The sequence below is a fragment of the Serinus canaria genome, chromosome 2, assembly GCF_022539315.1.
Source record: "Serinus canaria isolate serCan28SL12 chromosome 2, serCan2020, whole genome shotgun sequence".
In the NCBI taxonomy this organism is placed as follows: Eukaryota; Metazoa; Chordata; class Aves; order Passeriformes; family Fringillidae; genus Serinus; species Serinus canaria.
In genome coordinates, this window is record NC_066315.1 from 117,710,764 (window position 1) to 117,733,438 (window position 22,675).

The window sequence follows — 22,675 nt, forward strand, 5'->3', positions numbered from 1 at the left end:
GCCAGGTCCAGCTTAGCTGAACAATTCCAGATTCCCTGTTGACAGCGGGGAGCTGCTGCCATGCCCAGAAAAAACACATGAGCAGCTGCTCAGTGGCACCTCCATTTTTTGGAGGTACTCTCCTGTTGCTTGCAGCAAATCCACTGTCACCCAGAAACTGCCACTTCTAGAGGTGCAAACCAGATACTGAGGGTTCCCAAACTGAATTTGAGTATTTGGTAAAGTTTGAGGCACCCAGTCTGAGACAGGAATGTTAAGTGACATTCATGCATAGAGGGTTTTCTTCCTAAGCTAAATTGCCTGAAAAGCCTTCTTGTACACAGGAGCATGGATATACTTCAATAAAAATAAGTGTCAGAGATCACAGGGTGAAGTGAAAGCTTGCTAAGACATTTCAGGCTGCATAGTAAAGGGATGCATGTAAGCTGTTCCTGTTAGAAAAGAAGCCAACATCATGTAAATCCAGCATTACCTCTTGCTTGCCTTAAATCAATGGACTTCTGGTTCTATTCCTTAGAGTCAACAAATATGCCAGGAAAAATCCATTTCCAAGCTCACAGCCCTTTCTCAGAACTGCCAATAAGTACCAGGAAGGATGGAAAACTGGGCTGCCAGGCTGCGGAGGTGCTTAAGGGAGGAGTTTGGCAGCAAAAGAGAATTGCAGAGTTTGAAGCCCAGAAAGACATTCAGTTTTCCAGAGTTCTTACTAAACATTTCTAATTCGTGCAATGAGAAAAGTAAGATCCTAAACCAAGCAACCTAACCATCTTGTCTCTCCACCTTAGCCAGTAGTTTTTAATATGATGATGGACACTATGAGCATAATGTATTCTCTTCCTGATGCTTTTTGCTCTAATGCTGGATTGAAATACTGCTCTGAGAAGGGATGGGCAGACAAAGGTGGTACATTCTTGTAGTCTGAAGGAGCTGTGTGGAGACTACTTTTAATCCAGGAAAATGTTTTTACATAATTAGAGAAGCAGCCTTACAAGCTACTCTCTGAAGATCTCAAATAACAACCAGAAGGTTTTTATATACACACCCATAGCCTATATTTTGCTATAAGATCTGCAGAGAAGTCTTGTGATTTTTTTACCCTACTGCCACATTGTACTGCTTTATGGGAAAACTTTGGTAAGAAGGAGGAATTTAAACAATAGGCTTCCCACCAGGGCCTTTCTGCCCCAGCTTCTCTCCTTACTGCAGCATCTTCTCCTGGCTAGGAATGCTGCTCAGAAATTGCAAGTTAGTTCATCTTCACATTAACAGAAGTCTTAACAAGATGACACACAATAGCTGCAAACCAAAATTTAGAGACCAGCTCCTGAATCTCATTTAGCCTATTTTTGGTGACAGGCTCATCCAAACTGTAGTGGCCTCATTATTTCTGTACCTTTCCTATGCACTGTTGGGATTCCCAAGGGAAGGCCACACATGCTTATATGACCATCTCAGCATTAGGATGCTGATGATGCAGAAGTTTACTCTCGCAAAATCAGAGGAGGTATTAATACATTGTAGAATTACACTGAGATGGGTGGGAAGAAAAGTGAGAAAATTGTGTGTTTATAGGAAGAAGCTTGTAAAAGTGAATTGCAACCCTTATTTTGTGCAAAAACATGGCATGCAAAGCACATCTCATAATTTGAGCACATGCTCACATACTTAAAGCACATCTGTGGGGATATTTTTAAGCCACTTTTGACTTCTGCCAATCACATTGCAAGGTAGTCTCCATTGTGCAGCTAATGTCTCGTCTTGAACAAAAGTTTGTTGGCTAGGAGAAGTGGTAAAACCTTGTAAACATATAATGCATCTGTAATGAATCCCAAATTAGAAGAGTTTAAGTGCTGATATTAAAAAAAACCCAAACAAACAAATGAAAAACAAAACAAAAAAACCAACCCCAAAACCCCCAAAAACCCAAAAACCAACAAACCAGAAACAAAACAGAACCAGACAATTTGGAAGCAAAACTTGATTTCCATTTGATTTCACCTCTCATTTGAAAACTGCAAATGGGTAAGTATGGAGACTAAACACTAGACGTAAAAAATAAAGGGATAATAAATCAAATAAGATAGAATCAAAGAAACATTAGGATCACTTGCTTTTCAGATAATATGAAATTCATAATTTCAGGTGAAATCATCTAGAAAGAAGAACAGCCAGCAGATCAATCCCTGGCGCTGAGACTAGTGTCACTGGCAGAATTTTGGGGGTTTTGACCACAGATTGGTTTACACAACAGCAGGCTTCCCAGTGAGATAGGGTGTACCTGTCTCAAAGGGGGAAAACAATCTTTGATCATAGGTTAAGAGGTCTCATTGAAAAAGCTTTTAACTGGATTTGAAGGTTGAAGAGGATAAAACCAGGCTTGATAAACTTGGGGGCACCACATGGATGTTTGAGGGATGTTGTTCTAGACAGGTCCTTCAGTCTGCCATCACAGTGTGGGCTGGGGATGGAGATCCATATGGCAGCAAAGACAGAAGATCTTGATGTGTTAGAAACCACAGAAGTGCCAAAACCCATTGTGTAGGAATTAGGGCTTCTTCCCTGCAGAGGGCATTGGGATCAGTAGCCCAACTGGAGCACATCTATACCAATACACACCAGAGGGGTAACAAACAGGAGCTGGAAGCCATTGCACAGCAGAAAAACTAAGACAATTGCCATCATGGAAGCATGGTAGATGAATTCCTGGCAGATTGAGACCAACTGTTCAGAAAGGCCAAGTGCCAGATCCTGCACTTGAGTCACAGAGTCCCCATGCAGTACTATCAGCTGAGGGAAGAGTGGTTGGAAAGATTCCCATTGGAAAAAGAGCTGGGGGTGCTGTTTGACAGCAGCTGAGCATGAGCCAGTGTGGCCAGGAAGGCCAATGACACCTGGCCTTATCAGCAATAGTGTGACCAGCAGGAGCAGGGCAGTGATTGTCCCCCTGTACTCAGCACCAGTGAGGCCATACCTTGAATCCCGAGTTCAGTTTTGGGGCCCTCACTACAAAAAAGGCACTGAGGTTCTGGAGTGAGTCCAGAGAAGGGGACTGAAGCTGGTGAAGGTCTGGAGAACAAATGTGATGAGGTGCAGCTGAGGGATCTGAGGGTCTTTAGAGAAAAGGAGGCTCTGGAGGGTCCTTATTGCTCTCTCCAACTACCTGAGAGGAGGCTGTAGCCAGGTGGGAGCCAGCCTCTCATCTCAAGTAACAAGTGATAGGACAAGAGAAAATGGCTAGAAGTTGAGCCAGGGGAGGCTTGGATACTGGAAAAAATTTCTTCACTGACAGGGCTGTCAAACACTGGAACAGGCTGTCCAGTGAAATGCTTGTCATCATCCCTGGAGGTATTTAAAAGATGAGTAGGTGTGGCACTTGGGGTGACAGCTTAGTGGCAGACTTGGCAGTGTTAGGTTAACAGTTGGACTTGATGATCTTTAAGGTCTTTTCAAACTTAAACAATTCTGTGATTCTAATTTGTGATTCTGTGATTTTAGCTTTCTATTCCTATGGAATTACACAAAAGAGAAATATCTCTTTTAAACTAAGTCCTTAAAACAAAGATACTGCTGAACTGATCTGAGGCAGTACACACTGGCACTGATTTACCTGGGCAATTACCAAAATTACTGAAAACCTTCACACTTTTAGATCTTGGAATAAAATCCTACTTCATATCTCTGCCAGTATGTGTCTGGCACACTTTTGTCCTGAGCCTAGCTGTGTCTGGCTGTCACTAACAGCTTTGTTTATTAGGCACTTAAGTATTCCACAAAAAATTTTTTAAAAAGAGAGGTATAATAGCCATTTACTTTCCATATTAGTAGTGTGTTAGATCTGCTACAACAAAATTGAAAAGTTTACTTAACAGCAAGAACAGTATGACTGTAAATTTTAAACACTTACTTCCTTCACAAACCACTGGCAAAAGGCTGGGCCAATCCACTCTCTTGCATGAATCCCACAGTCTATCCAGACAGCTTTCTTGTAGGGCCGTGACCTTTTACCTAACTTGAAGTGTGAATATTCACAAAATACCAACAGATTGCATCACATGAGTGAAAACACAAGAATGAGAAAATAATAGAACATGAGAGAGGCTAAACTATTTTGAATTTCCTCATATAAGGGAACACAAAGTTTTAAAAGGTATGGCCAAGATAATGTCAGGCATGTGTGCCACAATAAGAAGGCTGACTTATGGGGAAAAATTGCAGCAGAAATCAGATCTGTAAGTTCTTCTTTTATGAGGAATGATTATACGTGGAGTAGGGTGAGGAACAATGACACTACATGAATTGCATGATAGTGAATCAAATTTTCAGAACTCTTCAACAGAAGATGAAAAGAAAATACATTGAAAATAAGTTTTTTTGCATCTTGCTTACACACTCTAATTTTTGGTCCTAATCACGTGAGTTGAGAGCACTCAGTCCTGAAATTTTGTCAGTAGGTAAAGAAGCAGCATGTGTGGCACATGCTGAGAAGGGCTCCACAGTCCTCTGGGATCCCTCTCCAGCATAACTGCTCTCCTAGTTGTCTGTAAACAAAAAGCTTTCCAATCCACTTAAATCCAAATCCTGCTAATTGAACTTGTCCTGTTATCTTTCTCCATGCATATCCAATCCAGGTAAATAGGATTTAGCTTTAGTTTTCCAGGTTTTTTTCCATTTTTCATTAAAGATTACATTCAGAGAGATACTTAGATTTTAGCAACTCATCCTTAGGAAACACTGTTAAGCTGTGACTCTGGTGTATATGCTGTAACATAAATAACAGTGTCTTCCCTGATTCCAGTTTTTAGTCTCATTATTGACTATTTAATCTTTACCTTGAGCACATACAGTGGTCTCCCTTCATAGGATTTTCCGATAGAGAACATGTGAACAAGATCTGAATAAGTTCTATTCAGATAATGCATCCAGTCCTCGATCTGCAAACACAAAAATAAAATCATTCAGTCTTTGCATTTCATGGGAAGAAACTGCAATACATTTGTTTGGTTCAGCTCTCCGTCCTCTCTCTATTTTTTGATTTTCCTATAGTTTTTATTTTTGTCTTGTTTTTTTTTTTTTTTGTTTGTTTGTTTTCACACTTTTAACCACACTTTTATTTGGCACTCATAGCTCCAGGGGCTGGATGCAGCCTTCACATGGGATTTTTTTTTCCATTTCATTGTTGGGTATTACTGTAATACATAAGCTCTCCATCAAAAAATGGGGATGTGGCTAATCCACCACTGCCACTAAATATTAATGGCATGAAGAAAGAAGGTCCATGTTTCTTCCTGCCAGAACACAATGGCAAACAGATTTCCATGCAGGACTCAATGCTACCTGCAGTATTTGTTTAGTGGGCACCAGATCCTGTGATGCAGCACTCTCCATGCTCAGCCTAGTGACTTTGTTTTTGTGCAGAATAAAACTGTATATGTGAGCACACTAAAATCAACAGGAATTATTTACCCAGCCATCATCCAGGGTAGCATTCCTCAGAAATGAGTTTGTATCTAAGTGTTTTTGCCTACTTGTACCTCCTGTGCAAATACTTAACCATTTACTTGTATTGCTCAATTAAATGACTTAGTGTGACCAATCACTCATTCAAATCTCTTATTCAACCAGAGAAAAAGACCTACTTTAAAAACAAAACTCAGATGCTCTGAAAGACAGTTACATGTAAAAATAAACCTTGAATACAAATATTAAATAGATTTTTTTTTTTCAAGGAAGTGCCTATTTTTGAAGAAAAAACACTTAGAACATTCCTGAAGATGGACAGGTAACCAGAACTTGTAGGGAGAATGAAACCTTAGCCTTACTAAACACAACATTGTAGCAGATAAGAGGCACAATATGAATTTTGATTCACCTCTTCCAGGGAGTGGTACACTTCATAGTTATACCCAGGGAGGGACCTTCGATTCCTATGGGACCTCCCTCCAGTTTGGTTTTCTATTGCTTGCTGTAGGTCTGATATGAGAATCCTAAAAAAAGATAGTTTTTTATTGAAAAACTAGAAGAACACACAATCTAAATCAGAACAACAAATCATGTCTAGAAGAAATATAGCAGAAGTTAAACCATCCTGACTTTACTTCATCTGTTACATTTTGACAATAGAGTGCTTCAGGCTCACTTGAATAAAAGCTGCCAAATAAATACTCCAGCTGCTTTGAAATGTAACAGTGTCTTTAAAAACACAATAAGCTTGTTAAATGACTGAAACAGAATGATGTAAATAACGTAGCCAATGTGAAGAAGCACCCACTTTCATTTGCTTATGGAGCAACATTTACTGTCCTGTTTTATAATCCGATTATACTATGTGATCATGGATCTAAAAAGACTGATTTCAAACCAATTCAAAAATCTTTGTAAGCTTAGGAAAAGGAAAAACATGAACACGCTTTCTCTTGGGAGTGTCATGGAACAATATATATATCTACAAGTTGTAGAGGCAAAAAAAAAAAAATTAAAAACTTGGTAGCGTTATCATTCTGTCTGAAACAAGAAAAAAACAGCAAGCAAAAAATCTAAAGTGGGCTTTGTTGTTTACATTATTTACTCTGCTGTAGTTGTTTGCCAGTTTTGTTAAAATAACTCAGGGAAAATATGAAAAATGTTAAGTGAAATTTAAATATACTTGCATAAAAAGTGAGAGGTTCTTTGCATTAAGAATAAAATGCAGGAAAAATTGTGTAAGCTGAAACTTTTCTGTTTCATGGCAAAAATAAAAAATGCCACAAATACAAAATTATAATATAGAAAACATCTAAAAATAATTATAATGAAGAAGCTGAAGCATCCATCCATCCCACCAGAGAGTAGCAGAAGCTGGGAATACTGTCACAGATATCTGTAACAACATTACTGTAAAACTGAGAGTCATCCTTGTATGCCCTCTTCTCCTAAAGCATGGCAATGTGTAATTACCACGCCACTAATTCACCATTCCCATAAAAAGACAGTCACATTCAACCTTTTACATTTTTACAGGCATTAGCTTCTGTGATTGGAAAAAGATGGAAAGAAATGGCATTTACTCTGCTCCTAACTAGGCTCTGCAGCAGATGCCTCAAAGGTAATAGGTCTATCTGCACATAGAATCAAAGTAAAGGTTATTCCCATCTTCCAATGCATGAGTGAAGTAGTTGTATAATTAGGAATTACATTGTTCTACATCAGCAACATTCATTAAGCAAACTGAATGATTATAGTCTTGACTTGTGAGGTGCTATATATGCTATAAGACCAGTACTGTAAAGCTGATTAAAGGAGTGATTTTCTTCAAGTCATTAGGGCATCTAATAGTTAAAAAAATGCTGGACCGCTTCTCAGAATTCTGATTAGTATAAGCACCTACCAGAATCAAGCTCATTCTGTTAACTTATGCATCTGTACTCTGAATGAGATTTGATAATTTTTTTTTAACTTCTTAAAGACTATGTACTGTCTGCGCTTCTAACATAAAGGCTCTTAAGTCCCTCAGGTCTGACTGCAACGTAACGGGCTTCTTTACCAAGAAAACAACTGAGGCAAGGTGGTGAAGAGAGATTATCTGATGCCTGGCTTGTTTTCATGGCCATCTTGTCAGGAAGTCAAACCCTAAGAGAGATAAGCCTGTTTTACAGGCAAGTGCTGGTCATTATTAGGGATGTTGAAATGCTTCCTGATTTTGTAAATGTGTTAGAATTCAGGTAAGCATCACTGAAATTTTATCTGGAGTTTGGCTCAGACTTTTCCAGTTCCAAAAGGGATGTAGAAATATGACTCTGTTGTGTGTGTGGGGAAAAAATAATTTTTAAAACAAAGTGCAAATGGGCTATGTGAAAAGGAGCTGTACAAAATCTTGGCTGTGGAGCTGCAATTTGGCTCAGGGCTGTGGTTCCCACCCCAGCTGTGCTGTGGGCATGGCTGTGCTTGGCCAGCCTGCTCCTGCTGCTCCCTGACGATGGCTGTTATTGCTCTCATGGGGAATCCTCCTGGCTTTTGTGGAGTTACAGATCTCAGGAGGCTTGTCAGGACAAGCACATGCTTTGCAGGGGTTTGTTCCTAATGGCTGGGACCATCCAAAACAGGCAGTGAGGAGAATAAGAGGGAGAGCAAAGGACAAGTCTGGACCTGGTAAAATGCTGCTCAGTTTCCTTCCAAGTGCACACAACTTGTGTGCCAAAAGTCAGAAGGATTTTCTCTGTGGAAGATTAATCCAGTGTTTGTAGCATGTTTTGTGAGGTAAACTGCAGAGACCTTTTGCTCTGGCAGATCTTGTGCTTGCACATTGCTTTGCAACCCAAGCAGAGGTCTTCAAGTACAGAGAGTGTTTATAACACATATAAAATGTCCTTCTGTCATTTCATTGAAGGTGATTACTGTGAGCAGGAACAGCAGCAGACATGAATACAACTGCTGGGTCACAGTAATTAGGGAACATTTTTTTATAAGCACAGGAAAACAATTAGAAAAAGCCCCATCTCAGTTTTAAACATAAACAAAACCAAAGCAGTGCAGAACCCACAAGAAAGTCACTCTGAACTGCAGCTATGGAGCTTGTGTACTTAATTTCCTTATGTTTGTTTCTGTATTTTTAGAACAACTAATTAAGAAGAGAGCATTGTTATAATAAAAATGGCATTCTGATGAGTACTATACATATGTACACATTAATACATCTACATTATGATTTACACCCTCCTTTTATCACTGAGAAATAAGTATAAATAACCTCATGTAGGTTTTTATTCAGCAAATGTTTGAGAAGTCATGAGCTGATTATTCAGATGCTTAGGCATGCCATTGAGAAGGCTTTAAAACAAGATCATTACTCTTGTCCAGTACATCATATGGATAAATATGAAAGGATAAGTATACTCCAAAATTACCTTGAATTTTTTTAAGGAGAATTATAAATAATATGTGAAACTAAAAGTACTGCATTTGTACTGTATGACTTGCATTGGTCACTGCATAATTGATGCAGAAGTTTTGCCTCTGCATTTGCAGCTCACTTGTAAATAAACCTTGCTTGTGCTAAATAAAGAAAGAGGCAAAGCAGGCTGCAGAATTAGTAATTACCAACCCTCTCTTAACAGATGTGATTTCACATACATTGAAAACACTTCAGCTTGACTCCAAAGGAGGACATTTAATTAAAGCTGCTGCCTGTGGGAGATTTGCTGCTCTGCCATTAAAGCGGTTGTTTTCTGGGCAATGCCGAGCTGTCTGCCAGCCTAATTGCTGGGATGTGGAAGGTATTTTCGAGCACTCCTGGCGTGGTAGGTGCAGACCTGCCCCAAGGCCAGCTCTCTGGAGCGAGGCACGGGGAGTGGAGCATGGGCTTACGTGTACTGGATGTCTGCTTGCTGGAGGAAGGGCAGCAGGCTCCGCGTGGCGTTCTGCGGGACTCGCACGTCAGCGGCTGCGCCTTCGACGATGTGGAAGGGGCTGCTGGGCTGCCACAAGTCCACCTGTAGTGCAGGAACCAACCTGTAATTCACATGCATTCAGTGTAGGTGGGGAAGCCCAGGGGAAAGCATGCTTGAAGGTGGGGCCAACCCTCTAGGCATGGTAGAGACAGCAGAACTGCATGGGCTGGTCCAGCTCGACGCCTGTGCTAACGGAGCAGATTTTGAGGGTTGATTGTGTCCAGCCTACCACAACTCTCCTGGGAGATTTGCCAGTGGGAACTGAGAACAGTCTTCAGAATATGCCTTCTCAAACAGATCAAAACAAAAGCTACTTCCAGCTTCATGCACCTCCTCAGACTACTATATATTCCCAACTCCTATGCAGTTTCTTTTTTATTTTGCAAGGCATTTTCTGTGTTCACTAAAGCAATAAAAAATGCTAAAGAGGTATAGAAGGCATAGCACATACCACTTGTTTTTGTAAAATATACTCGAGCTTTATTCTGGATAATAAGCTGATCAGAGGTCACCAACATAATGAACACACAATAATTTTATACTAAATGTCAAAATAACAGGACTAAGATAATCAGATTGTTACAATCTTGTAAAAAAATGGTAGCTACTGAACCACTGTTGCTATTGTGCTATCTGTATCTGCACATACATAAGGGATGTTTCTTGTCCATTTTTACTTCATTTCATTGCCATATCTGAAATACACTTAGAAATTTTAGGGCATGAATTCTCAAGAAAGCAAGAAAATTTGCAAATCCCTTTTTCAAAGTGATTTGAACTCAGTGTTTTGCACCCTGAAATAAAACAGTGTACTAGCACTTACTCTTCAACAGAGGTGAGCACAGTTCCTCCTCAGCCAGTGTGAGAACAGTGGAAAGAAGACAAGTCAACAAAACTCTTTCCACAGCTTCTGGATATTCATAGGAGATTAAAAATAGGAGTTTCAGCAACAATCTCTGTATCAACATGACAAAGGGGCATGCCAAGATCCACAGGCCTTAAAAATACATTTGTGAGCTGAATACAAGGAAGGAAATTGATACTAATTACATGTCCACACATTTCTTAAAGAGAATCTAAAAAGGATTAATGCTTGATGAATGTCTTTTGGGTTTTTGTCTTGTATTTTCTGTTTTGTTGCAATCAGCTGTGCCAGGCTGCACTGATGAACCTCTTAATACAGTTCATGAGTGTCTACTGCGTTCCAGAGATCTTAAAAGTTTTTTATAATTTATACTTTAAAATCTTCTCCCTTCTTTCATGCCATAGAAGCTATTTGAAAACTTCAAATGCATTTACCTGGTCTTGCTATGGACCTCATTTGCAAGTGGAGTACAGTCTGGCAACAGGGAGATTCCAGGGAGACAGGTTTAGTTCTCACCATTTCTCAAATGACCCTGAGCAAGAATATCCTAGGAGAGCACCTGATGCTGAACCTGGTGCTACCTCTTCTAGCAATGCTGACCTCAGCTCAGTTAATCCAATTAAATGCCTGCTACTTTTGAAGGAGCAGAGCTGAAACACAGGGCCAGCCTCTTGTTCTTGCCAAAACCATTCTTTGTTTCATGCTGCCACAATATGGTCTCTGGATCCAAGTCCTAGTGGTGGCTGGGTGCAGCATCCTTTGAAGTCTAACACAGGACTGGCAAAGTTCACGAGGCTTGTGAAGCTGACAGCAGCTATGACAGATGGTCAGTAGAAACCAAAGTCATGAATCAAATGGTGCTAAATGCTGCTTACAAATAAAGATCACTGCACTAACACCCTATGTTTGTTAGTTTATCTGGCTTTCATATTTTGATAAATTATAAGCACCCAGTGAAATTCCCCCCTACTTCAACATGGGTAATTTCACACATGGTTAATATGTGTGTTTGACTTTTACAAATAGCATGCCATATGTGTATTTGACTTTTAAGATTTATTCCTAAAAAATATACATCAGAAAGGGTAATTTTGTTGCTCTTAGAGAAACAGTCTATCAATCAGCTCAGCTTAAGCCATCTTCATAAAAATAAAAATAAATTGTTACATACAAGCTAAGAACAACTGAAGTGTCCTCTGGCCAAGTGCAATATCTAAGCACACAAAACTGAAACAGAAAAAAAAATTCAACAAATCACAACTGATATACACCTGAAATATGTCTTTGTTCTTGACAGTCACTCAGGATTTATTTTGGTGAAACTCTCCATCACCATGGAGCTGATAAACCAACCAATGTTCACACTATTAGTTATAACATCACCAGACTCTTTAAGATCTAAGGTATTCTAATTGTTCCTCACATTATTGCCTGTAAGTGAATATCAAAAGCAGAAGCAATCTTCTTTTAACTAATGAAATCTGTGGCATATTGCCACTATCCTCTTTCAGTGAAAATGCAATAATTCACTTCTAGCATTGTCCTGGAAGTAAGACAAACAAATCCCATATTTAGAGTGCAAATCACTCTGCTTCATCTCAGTTCCCTGTTTGGGTAATTTGGCTCCTTTGACTCCCACTTCTCATCCTTTCAATGTAAACAAAGCAGTCAGAGATTCTCTGGGAGATGTTACCTGTGCTGTCCAGAATATCCACTGGCTGGATTTTGCCTTACAAAGCATTTAACAAGGAACATGTATCTCCAGCAGACATCTTATATATATTGCAGCTGTCAGCTTGTCCTTGGTGTGACAAGCACATAAAAACTGACAAACAGAAGATGGATTTGGGAGCAAGCATGTTTGGACTGAGCAAGTGCAACTATCCTCTACTCACTGTCATCTTCAGGACACTTCATCATTGCACCTCCCATGGATACTGAGGGTCTTATTGAAGTCATCACTCTGATTTCAACATCATTCCTCTCACAAATATGCCTTGGATTTCCATGCTGGGCTCTGCTGGCTAGTGCGTGGCAGTGAAACTAATTGCTGTCCTACCCTCTGCCCTCTCTGTGAGGGGGTATTGTCACCCCCACACACTACACATGAGCCTTATACAGTATTATGGAGTGCCAAATGATTTCTATTTGCTGTATAGGTGGTTGGATTTGCTAGATGGGAGGAAGATTCTTCAGCTACAAAAAAACCCCTGATGCAGGATTCCTACAAAACTCCCCGAGTGTACAGCCAAATATTTGAATCTCAAAATTCACCTGGTATCTTGAGGCTAGAGGAAAAGCAATATGCTTTAGAGCATGTCTGCAAACCTAAATATTCTCATTTCCTCTGCAGAACACTCTTATTTGCACATCTTTTCTTGTCTGTCAAGCAGCAGGTTGCCTTTAAAAGGTGTTGGGATGTTGAAAGCCTCTGGATAATAAGCAGAGCCCAGGCAAGATTTTTCGGGAAGTTCAGAGCTGGGACCAGGAGACCAATTACTCAGCACTTGCCACTCAAGTGTGACCACGAGTACCTGTTCTCAGGGACAGTGGTGGCTCCCCAGATGCACAGGGAATGCTCTTTCCCAGAATCTCACTAGAAGCATGAGCATTCTGTTGCTTTCTATGAGGAAAAAATTCTATGTAAGAGCACACAGGCAGGTCTCTTTTTCCAAAGCATTTAAACACATTATTGCTTTATTTAAAAAAGAAAGTGCTAGAGATCATTAACTTTAATTACATAAAAAGTATTCTTTTTTAACTGTCTGTTCGTTTTTCAACCTCGCTTGTCCCATTAAAGTCCCTGTGTTTCAATATTTTCCTAGGAAAGCCAGGTTTCTTTGTAGGCAGTTTCTCTTTAAACTGAGGTGTTAAAGACAGCTCAAATAAATCTATCAGCTCTTACCTGGACACCTTCCAAGGTACAGCAACCCTGAATTCATTACTCAGGTCTCTAGGTTTTGGTCAGTACAGTGATGAAAAGTAGAACAAAGCAAAAGGACAAATATTTTAAAGAGATTTGGGTGCTTAACTAATAGGATTCAGAATTCCTTCCAAAGTTAAAATTATGCAAATAATTTTCCAAGAATACAAACACTTTGTTAGTATAATCCTACATATCACAAATGGTGTACAGAACACTCTTTTGCTCTGCCAAGACAGAAAACAGAACAGGAAGATTTTTATTCACTAGTTCAGTTCTCCTCCAGCTCATTGGGAAGAAAAGTCTCACTGTTTTTCCCTACAAACACTCTCTTGGCTGCATAAATCCTACAGTCTTTTTTTAAATTCAAGTCACTGAAATAAATCCCCAGTTTCTTTAACCTGTGGGGTTTAGCCTGGTCTTTGAAATGAAAGTAATTTTCTTGGGCAGTAGCCTCCAGTTGTCCCTCACTACCTTTTCATAAGCAGATGTTTAATTTCTTCTTCCACTTAGCCTGAAAGGAAGATGCTTAGTGCTCTCATCAGGTCTGCAATTATGTATCAATCAAAAGAGATGATTGATGTTTGTCATGAAAATAACTACAATAACTTTGCCATAACTTACATTTAGTATCTGGAGAAAATAGTTTATGATTGATCTGTGCTATTCCCCATGAAGACAGTAATTTTGTTATATGCTTTATTACCTAGCAATTCCAGTTTCTATTCCTACTGAGTTGTGTCCAGCAATACATGTGCTAAAGCTGGCCTTGCCTTAACATCACCATGAATGGGTTTCTTTGAGAAATGCTGTCAGCTGTAAAGTTCAGAATATAATTATTGTTATGATGCTGTCAGTTGAAATGGCTTGGCATTTCTGAGTCTCTTCTAAAAGGGAAAGTGCAGTCAATAATGAAAGCAGGGGTGCTCTTTGCTCATGGGCTCTTTCAGGAAATGTGGGTTTTCCATTTGTATCCATGTTCTCATGGACAGACACATAAAAACCCTAAACAGTCATGAAAGTCATTAGCTAAGTTTTCAATTATAAATCCAGTTGTAGAAGGCAGAGAATAGAAGTAGAAACTGCTTTAGTCTTACTGGTATCATCAGAAGTCTGACCCCCTGAGCTTTTATCCCATAGTACACAAAAACACAGCCACTTATACATGTATGCACACAAACACCCCTCACACACACAGGCACAGTGAGCAACAGAATTTTAGACTTCTGTTGGTCCATCTGAAAAGAAAGAAGCATGCAGGAATGACTCTTGTTCACTCTGACACTGCTGCCTACTTACAGCAGTGCTGTGGTTCACCTGGAAAGTGCAGAACTGCTCCTCTCAAATGTCTTCAACCTTGCAAATGTTTTCAGGACCAGGACTGATTTCATCCTCACTTGCTCCTGCCAATTAACGAACTTAATTGGCAGTTCTGATTGTCAATCAGGTTCAGCTACCCTTTATGTGCTGCAAAATGGTCCAGTGGCAATCCAGTGTGGAATTCCCTGTGCTTTCTGAAAGGACTTACAAGGCAGTCCCAGTGCAAAGTAATTTAGGTTTCTGATTGAGTGCACTAGACATTTTACTGGCTCTAACTTTTCAGTATTTATTTGCTTTTCAGTGAGGCTGGTAAGAGTAATTGTGCCAATAAATCGGGAATGATTCATGGGATTGCAATAACCTGGCAGGAACAGAACATGAACAATGCACAGATTGAAGTTTTGAGATTTGCAAATCTTTGTGGAACTGTAATGAAGTAATGGTCTTCCCACTCTATTTACACTGGTATAATTTTACACAGGGCTCTACATTGAAAACAACCTGTAGGCTATTCCTCAAGAGAGTCACTGAGATAAAACTCATACCCAATTATATACTAACTGAATATCTGTTCTTACAAGTACAGATGCCACTGGGCTAGTTGAAAGATGTGAAAAAGTCTTTAACAGACTCATTTCAAAAAATGGCCAAACCCTTCTTTTGTTTATTGTTAAGCTATTTATAACTTGGTTCAAATTGCAGTTGTTGCTGCACTGCATGGGAAATGGAATAGTAAGCCCTGGATTTGATTCTGCTTCCACTGGGAGTGTGCTGGTGACTTTGGTGAGCTCAGGCTCAGGCTTCCTCAGAAGCAGCAGATTCCTTCCATCTCAGAAAGCCCATGCTTTCTGTGTCGTGTGAGAACAACACTTTCACTACCTGGGCTCTTCTGCTCTATCTTGTATTTTCCCACTAAAGTTTTTCTGCAACAAAATTTTCCTTCTGAGCCTGGCAAGTGTTTTCCAAACATGTATTTTGATATATCGATGAATACCCTCTGTTGTCAGTGGATGTTCCTTGTGTATCTGAAATATTCTGACTGGAACCCTAACCATGAGCTAGGGTAAAATCTAGACTGAAAATTAAAGTATCTAAAGCATCATTTGCTTTAGGTGCAAAGTAATATGCAGGCAGCCCTGGCTGCTGAGCTACTTCTTTCCTGTTGCAAATAAGAATAGCTCCACTTGGGCTGACAGGCTTTCTTACTGCATTTTCAAACAGGCTTTTGTCCTCTGAAGCCTTTTAAAGCATTTTCCTGTGGAGGTGTAAACTATCAGATTTATAGCCAAGTGATCCTTTTCCTCTATGAGACATTTTTTCTGATTCCCTGAACTGCAATGACAGGATCAATTCAGGGATTACAATGGATAAGCAGCTGCTGTACGGGCTAGAAAACAAACAAAAAGGAATGGAGTTCTGGCTTCAAGGACTGCTAGGCTGGCTCCTCCCAAAGTTGAAGAAGTGCCTGGCTGTGCCCAGGAATTTCTTTTATAAAAACTACTGAAGAATGAGTGGTCTAACTCTATTATGCCAGGAATGTTCACAGAGCAGTTGCCTCTTTGCTACCTATACAAACAGTTCCAATCCCAGTCTGGCAGGCGTTATGTGATAAAAAGTGCTTGTAGACCACTGATGGAGCAGAAGTTATCACTCAAGGCTCAAATGACATGCTACTTCAAAAATAATGCTTACAAAGGAAAATTCCAGAGCAGATAAACAGAATCTGCTGCATCTGAGGACCCAAGAAAATTCCCGTTTGTTTCTTTGCAAAGCACTTGGGAATGTGACATTTGTTTCTGTCATTCAGGTCCAACAGAATTAAAAGCATGAAATGGCTCATAAATCAGCAACAGGCTCCTCAAATTGTCTTCTGAACAAGAAAGAGCAGGAGGAAATAGGCATTCATTGGAGAGGTGTACAAAGCAGAGGGACAACAGATGGTCAAGAGGAGTCCTGGGGGACAGAGAATAGGCAGTAATATTCTTGTTACTGTGGCACTATGATCCTAAGTATTTGTCTTTCATTTATGCTCACTGTAATAATTTGGAAATTATTTGAGTGGAACAGTGAACCTGCAAAAAGATATTTCTGGTATTAAACACTAAGTCAGGATTAAAGATTTGTACCATACATATAAAAAGAGAAATTATTTATAACAGTGAAGATGGCAACAGAAATTGTAAAATTCAAGACTGGCACCTATGATGGCATTACAGCAGCAGCCAATCTAAAAGCTGGACAGTGATGTACAACTAGGAAAATAAATAATTCCCTGAGTTTGCACTTGAAGTGTCAAAGTATTTGCTGCATTTTAGTCCATAACAACCCTATGAAAATGTTCCCCAGCACTGCTATGCTATATACTTGTCATACCTGTATAGTATAGCTGCATACTATACATCTTTTATGAAAGTCAAGGCAGGAGCTCCAGCATCATTTACCCCTGTCATGCTCACATCTACCCCAGTGGGCTTTGCCACAAGGTCTGTGCCAATTCTGTCTAAGGATGTGGGGTGGTGCTGCTGGTAGGAAGCACAATTACCAGGGTCTTATTTTTCTTCCCCACAGAGACTGATAGAAATGCTGTAGGAACAAGCTGGACACAAGAGATACTGCTGTACACACAGTGATGGCATCTGCCAGTGATGGCATCTGCTGCTATCTCTGTCACTCATTAAAAACCAGAAACTGCCATCTCCTGCCTCAAAAAAGAGCATGGCTCTCTGTTCCCCACCTGCTCATTTCTTCTGACCTCAGACACATATTACCCTAAGAAACAATTGCATACCCAGCAGTGCATGATGCACAAGAGTTTCCTGAGTATTTGTTCTGGAGAGATGAAGTCCTACAGTGAGGGGCTGGTGGGGAGGCACAGGGACCTTTGCTCAGTCTGGCTGAGACAAGAGTGGTCTGGGCCAGAGCCCCCTCCTTCTGCTTTGAGCTGATCTGACTCATTATATTTAGGCTTCTATATTTAGTCTTTCCTGTAGCTGAGTTTACTGGTTGAATACATGCACGTTCAGGCAATTTTACAGAACTCACAACAGAAAAATTTTTATCCATACAGCTGGCTATTTTTACTGGCTGTGCAGATCTACATGCTATGTTCACCCCACCAGGGAAAAAAAGCAATATTCTGTCACCTTAAAGTTAACAGAACCAGCCTATGAAGGAATCAATTTATAATAATGATTAATAACAAAGTACTGTGGGCAATGGAGCTACAGACCAAAACTAATTTGTGGAAATTACTTAGTAAGTGATTATGACTAATGTGATTTGCCACTGGGCAATTCATGAACAGAAGTAAAATGTGTGGAATGAAACATTCATTGTCCATTATTCACTCACTACAGGCAATGGCATTCATACAGTAGCAGAGCCTGGACAATTCAGGTAGAATTCAGGGATTTTTTACACCAAGCATTATATGGACTTTTTAAATTCTTTCCCTTAAAACAGGGGAGAAAATATCCCTCCTGAGGAGCTCCAGCTGCTAGGTTTCAGATGTTCTTAGGGACTGCAACTTCTGTAAAAATGTGTGAATGAACCTTACAGCTCAAGTATTGTTACAAGAGCAGTCCTGTTTGACATCAAGAGGTTTCCATGTGGACTAAAAACCCTCAGTAGTCCTGAAATTCTTGTGTGAATTTTGGGGGTTGTTTCAGCTCAACTGCCACAGTCCAAGTTAATCCCTGGGGACACACTCTGAGATACTTCAAATACATCAAGACATATAGCCAGTTCCCAGATGATCCCTCAAGGATGTCTCAGGATAGGTTTCTGTAAATGCCCATTCAGGAAAGTATTCCTTGGGTGTCTGGTGCTTTTCCCAAAAGGGATTGACCTTGCTGACCTCCATGGCACTGGCTTCAGCATGGCAAAAGGCAGAGCTCTCACCACTTCCTTCCCCACTGCCCTGCTGTTAGAACAGACTGTAAATGACAAAATCTAGTCAGGAAAAATCACTGGTAAGGACAGAAATTAAGAAGCTAGCAGATAAAATTAGGGAAATTTTATTTATGACACATTGCTGTTCTTTCACTGCTGGTTTATTTTCTTCTTGGTTCTTTTCCCTTTGTCCAAATCAGTATTCAAAAAGGAGGAGTATCTTTGCATTTGCTTTATTCTCTGCCTGACACCAAAATACATTGCAATAGGATCATCAGGATCATTTTTTCAAGCTTCTTTGTGATAATGCCCTTCAGAAGGATAGTGTCATATGAACTGAACAGAAAGGAGTTTTTCTTATAATTCTTTGGATTATGAGATGTATGCCAGAAGAAAAGGCTAAATCACTCTGCCACACAAGTGTCAGTTTAAAGGATGGCTGGAATGAGCACAGAACACCACAAGTCTGTAGAAAACTCCCTCCACCAGGCACAGCGAGGAGGAAGCCTGGGACAGGAGGGATTATGTTCCCTTTGCCTTATTACCACAGATGGTCTGTTCTGTGCAAGGAAATCCTGCAACAGGCAAACAATCCATTTGTACAGAATCTATTCTGTGCTTGCACTGTCCTGGGAATTTATTCAAAATATTTATGTTGTGCATGGATCACATCAGAGGTAAACTGGGCTCCCCAAATGACTTTTGCACCACAGTTCCTGTTTGACTAATGGGGATTAATCCTGCCATTCCTAGAGAGTGTAACTTTTGGCCCTCTGAAATACACCTCATCTCTAATAGACCGACTTCCCAGGGTAGAGAAACGTGTCTGAATTGAAACCCAAGTGCATGTACTCTTCTCAATTCAACAACAAAAATAAGTTTTACCTTTATTGACTTTTCTTATTCTTATAATACTGACAATGGTAGAGAATACTATCAGGCCACATCATAACTCAGGTTGAAAACTGAATTTTGCACAACACTGAGTAACATAACAAAACTGTAATGTCTTGAAAAAATCCTGGTTCCATCTTTATTTCCCCCTTGAGGAACAGAATGTGTGAGTAATGTCACAGGTTGGTATTAATTTACTGTTCAAACCAAAATAGTTTCAAAGGAGATGTGTCTTTAAGCTAGTTCTGGTTTTCTGACTCAAAACTGAAAAAATCCAAAGTGCAGTCTTTGTAATTATAGCAATTCATACATCTCTGTTGACACTCCTGCTCATATTTCTGTTGTTTGTCAGGCATATTTTGTTAAGATGCCAACAGGACTATATCTGGGGTTTGCTTGCAGCTTATTTTGCACTACGGAGGTTTTTGGGTTTTTTTGTACACTGTCTTCCATTTCCTCCAGAGCATATAATCAACATTGTGCTAAAAGGTTCATATTTGAAAAACAGAACATAAATCCACTGTACATTGAATTTCAACTCTGGAAGTCTGGGGGTGAGAGAAGAACAGGGGAGAACTGACATGGAGACTTAAAAATTGCACAACTCCAAACACATGGCTCTCCAGTGGGGCTGGCTGGTGTCTTGCAGCCACAACTGACTTCTGCTGGTATTGTAAGGACTGGGCATTTCTGAGGAGTGTCATTATTGATCCTCTTCTTCATGAGGGAATAACTTGAGGGGTTTTTTTTGCAGGGTGGAAATATGATAAATTAATGTTAAACATATCTATTACTTGTTATCCACTTGGGTGTCTCTTGCACCCCATGCAGATGGGCAGTGGAGCAGCTGCAGATGGAAGAGCCCTAAGACCTGACATGCAGCCAAACCCAGCCTGTGCTCATGAAACTGGGTGTCACTACACTCTCTCTTTTTTTGAGTCATCCTTTCAACCTCCTCAGCTTAGTTTCTCATCAGAATCAATCATTTTTTAATTAACTAGTCAGATTCTGCTGAAGTTTGCCAAAATTTTATTATCCTGCTCTCAGAGTTACAGTATGCAATTATTTATTCAAGTTTCTACTGCTCCCACTTTCATTTGAAGGAATCTCTTTCTGGGAGCCTAAGGGAGCTGTGTAATGAGAAACAGCTACAGGAAGGTGAGTAACCTCTTTGCTTTGCAGGCTTTACAATATGAGGAGAAAGGAAAAAAACCACATGCGCTCCCTCTTTATGTTCCAACATCCTGGGGGGAGAAATGAATGCAAAAACCACCTTCCACATGTATTGCTCAGGTTTATGGTTAGGTTTTTTTCCTAATTGGGAGTAAAACAAGTATCCTTTTTGGGGTGTTACAGTAACATTCACAGGTGAAGGTCAGGCCCTTAATAAGCAGTGCAGGAACAAATGTGAGACAATATTCTTTAGGAGAGCTGGGCATTACAGTGCAAAGGGTCTAATCCATGGCATCATGACACTGCCTCTGTTGAACACTGAAAGTTTTCATGCAACATGTGCACAGGCTGGATGTCTTGAGAATGGGGGTTGCAAAGTACAGCATCTTGAACAGGGAACTAGCCAAACACAGAGTTAAGAAAGGCAAATGTGATGAAGACAGCCTCAGCTGTCCTACTTAAAGCTAGTAAGGTGTCGACGTCTTGACTGCTGGAGTATTCACAGCAGTAAGCCTTCTCCTGGGCTAAGGTACCTAAGGTAGCTCAGTCCTCTTTCTTTAAAAAACACTAGCAAGAGAGCTTCATCACAATTGAAAGATGAAAAGGTGTAAGACCTCTTCTAACACCTTAGTTTTATTTTATTTGGTATGCAGACAGCGACTTGATTTACTCGTATCCCAGATGTTAACTATTGGACTAGAAAATTAAATGCACCTTCATTTGTTCCTCACTGAGAACCCAATCATTTATGTAAGTTTTAACAACAGAGGCAGAATTACACACAGACTGCCTCACAGTTTGCTGGAGTTGAAGGTAGTGAGCAGCCCAAAGATTTTGCACATGCTCCAAATGCTGCGGCACTCAGCACTTCACTGATTCTGCTCAGGTTAGGCTGTTTTGGTGACTATTAATGAAGCTTATCCCTTTCCCACAGTGCCTGGGGGCAGTGCATGTGCATGGTACAGTCCGTTTTTCAGGATTATAGACCTGGCTTACAGGCAGTGCCCATGCTCTGGGACAGTGGGCCAGACTGCTGTGGAAATGCTGCCTCTGCCTTGGTAAGCTGTGCCAGCAAAAGCAGCATGCTGCAGAGTGCTCCTGTGCTGCACTGCTGCAGTGGCACTGCTGCTTCTCATTTATATCTGCAGGGAAAGGCCAGGGAAGAAAGATTTTGGCTCCCTGTCCTAGACACTCTGTCATCTGCCTCTAGAAAATTATTCTGCCAGAGAGATTCTTAAACTGAAACCTTTTTCATGTTCCTCTGTGTGTTCACAACTTGAACTAACTCAGTGTTTTAAATAACAATTGAGCAGATAATGAAACAACTGTGTATGCTAGCAAGAAGTGGAAGAGCAAAGAAAGCAAATTTACAAGTATGGCACCTGTATCTCTTCAAGGAAGTAAGTGTTGTTAAATTTGTCAGGCATGATGAATCTAATACCTGTGCTATTTTATTGGTAAATTAGGAATTTATTGGGCAAAGACTTCTTTCCAGATAATAAAATAATTTGAAGTGCCAAATGAAAGACAAGTCAGTGAATCCACTACAGTCTTCAAAAAAGTTCAGAAAAGGAAGATGAAAATAACCAAACTCACCTTAAGCCTGTTGAATGCAGCCCTCAGGATCTGTGTTTCTCTCTCACTCTCAGGAACAACTCGTATGACTTTATCACTGCCAATAACAGAAAATTGAATTGGCACTTTAAGACTCATTGCAGCAGTACAAAGGGACAGTAATTAGGTTCATAGAGCTACTGTAATTGTGCTGTTTTTCAGCACCTGGAAAATGTTGGGTTAGCTGGAGCTCTGCTTCTAAACTTGCTGCTGGATTATGCACTTCCATAGAAATTATTTGCTCTTTACAGATCAGTGTCAGCTTGACCTTCCATTTACATCCAAATGTTTTGTTCATTCCTTCTAAATTAAACCATTCAGGCTGACATCTCCCATACTGAACATCTGCCTCAGAACAACAAAAGAAATCATTTTCCAAAATGATTGATCTGTTTCCGAGGATGAGATTAAGTAAAATACATTGTTTTTTCATGTTTAAACCTTTAATGGACTTTGAAAAGTTCATTGTTCTCATGCATTCAAGAGGGGAGATGACTTGAGAAAGGAGGTGATCTTCATGTTGGGGCATGCCTTTTGCTTTACCCATTAAAACTTATACAAATTTTGTGTAGT

At 40.1% G+C, this 22,675-nt stretch overlaps 1 protein-coding gene across 1 annotated transcript in view; it reads right to left on the reverse strand.

Annotated features, from left to right (window-relative positions):
- Window positions 1-22,201, reverse strand: part of CPA6 (carboxypeptidase A6) — a 44,298-nt gene extending 22,097 nt beyond the window's left edge. The window contains exons 1-5 of the mRNA XM_018910406.3: window positions 22,085-22,201; window positions 9,340-9,464; window positions 5,870-5,984; window positions 4,830-4,931; window positions 3,905-4,009 (exon numbers count right to left, since the gene is read on the reverse strand). Of these exons, the coding sequence (XP_018765951.1) occupies window positions 3,905-4,009; window positions 4,830-4,931; window positions 5,870-5,984; window positions 9,340-9,464; window positions 22,085-22,201 (564 nt within the window). The remainder of the gene's footprint in view (window positions 1-3,904; window positions 4,010-4,829; window positions 4,932-5,869; window positions 5,985-9,339; window positions 9,465-22,084) is intronic.
- Window positions 22,202-22,675: the final 474 nt, after the last annotated feature.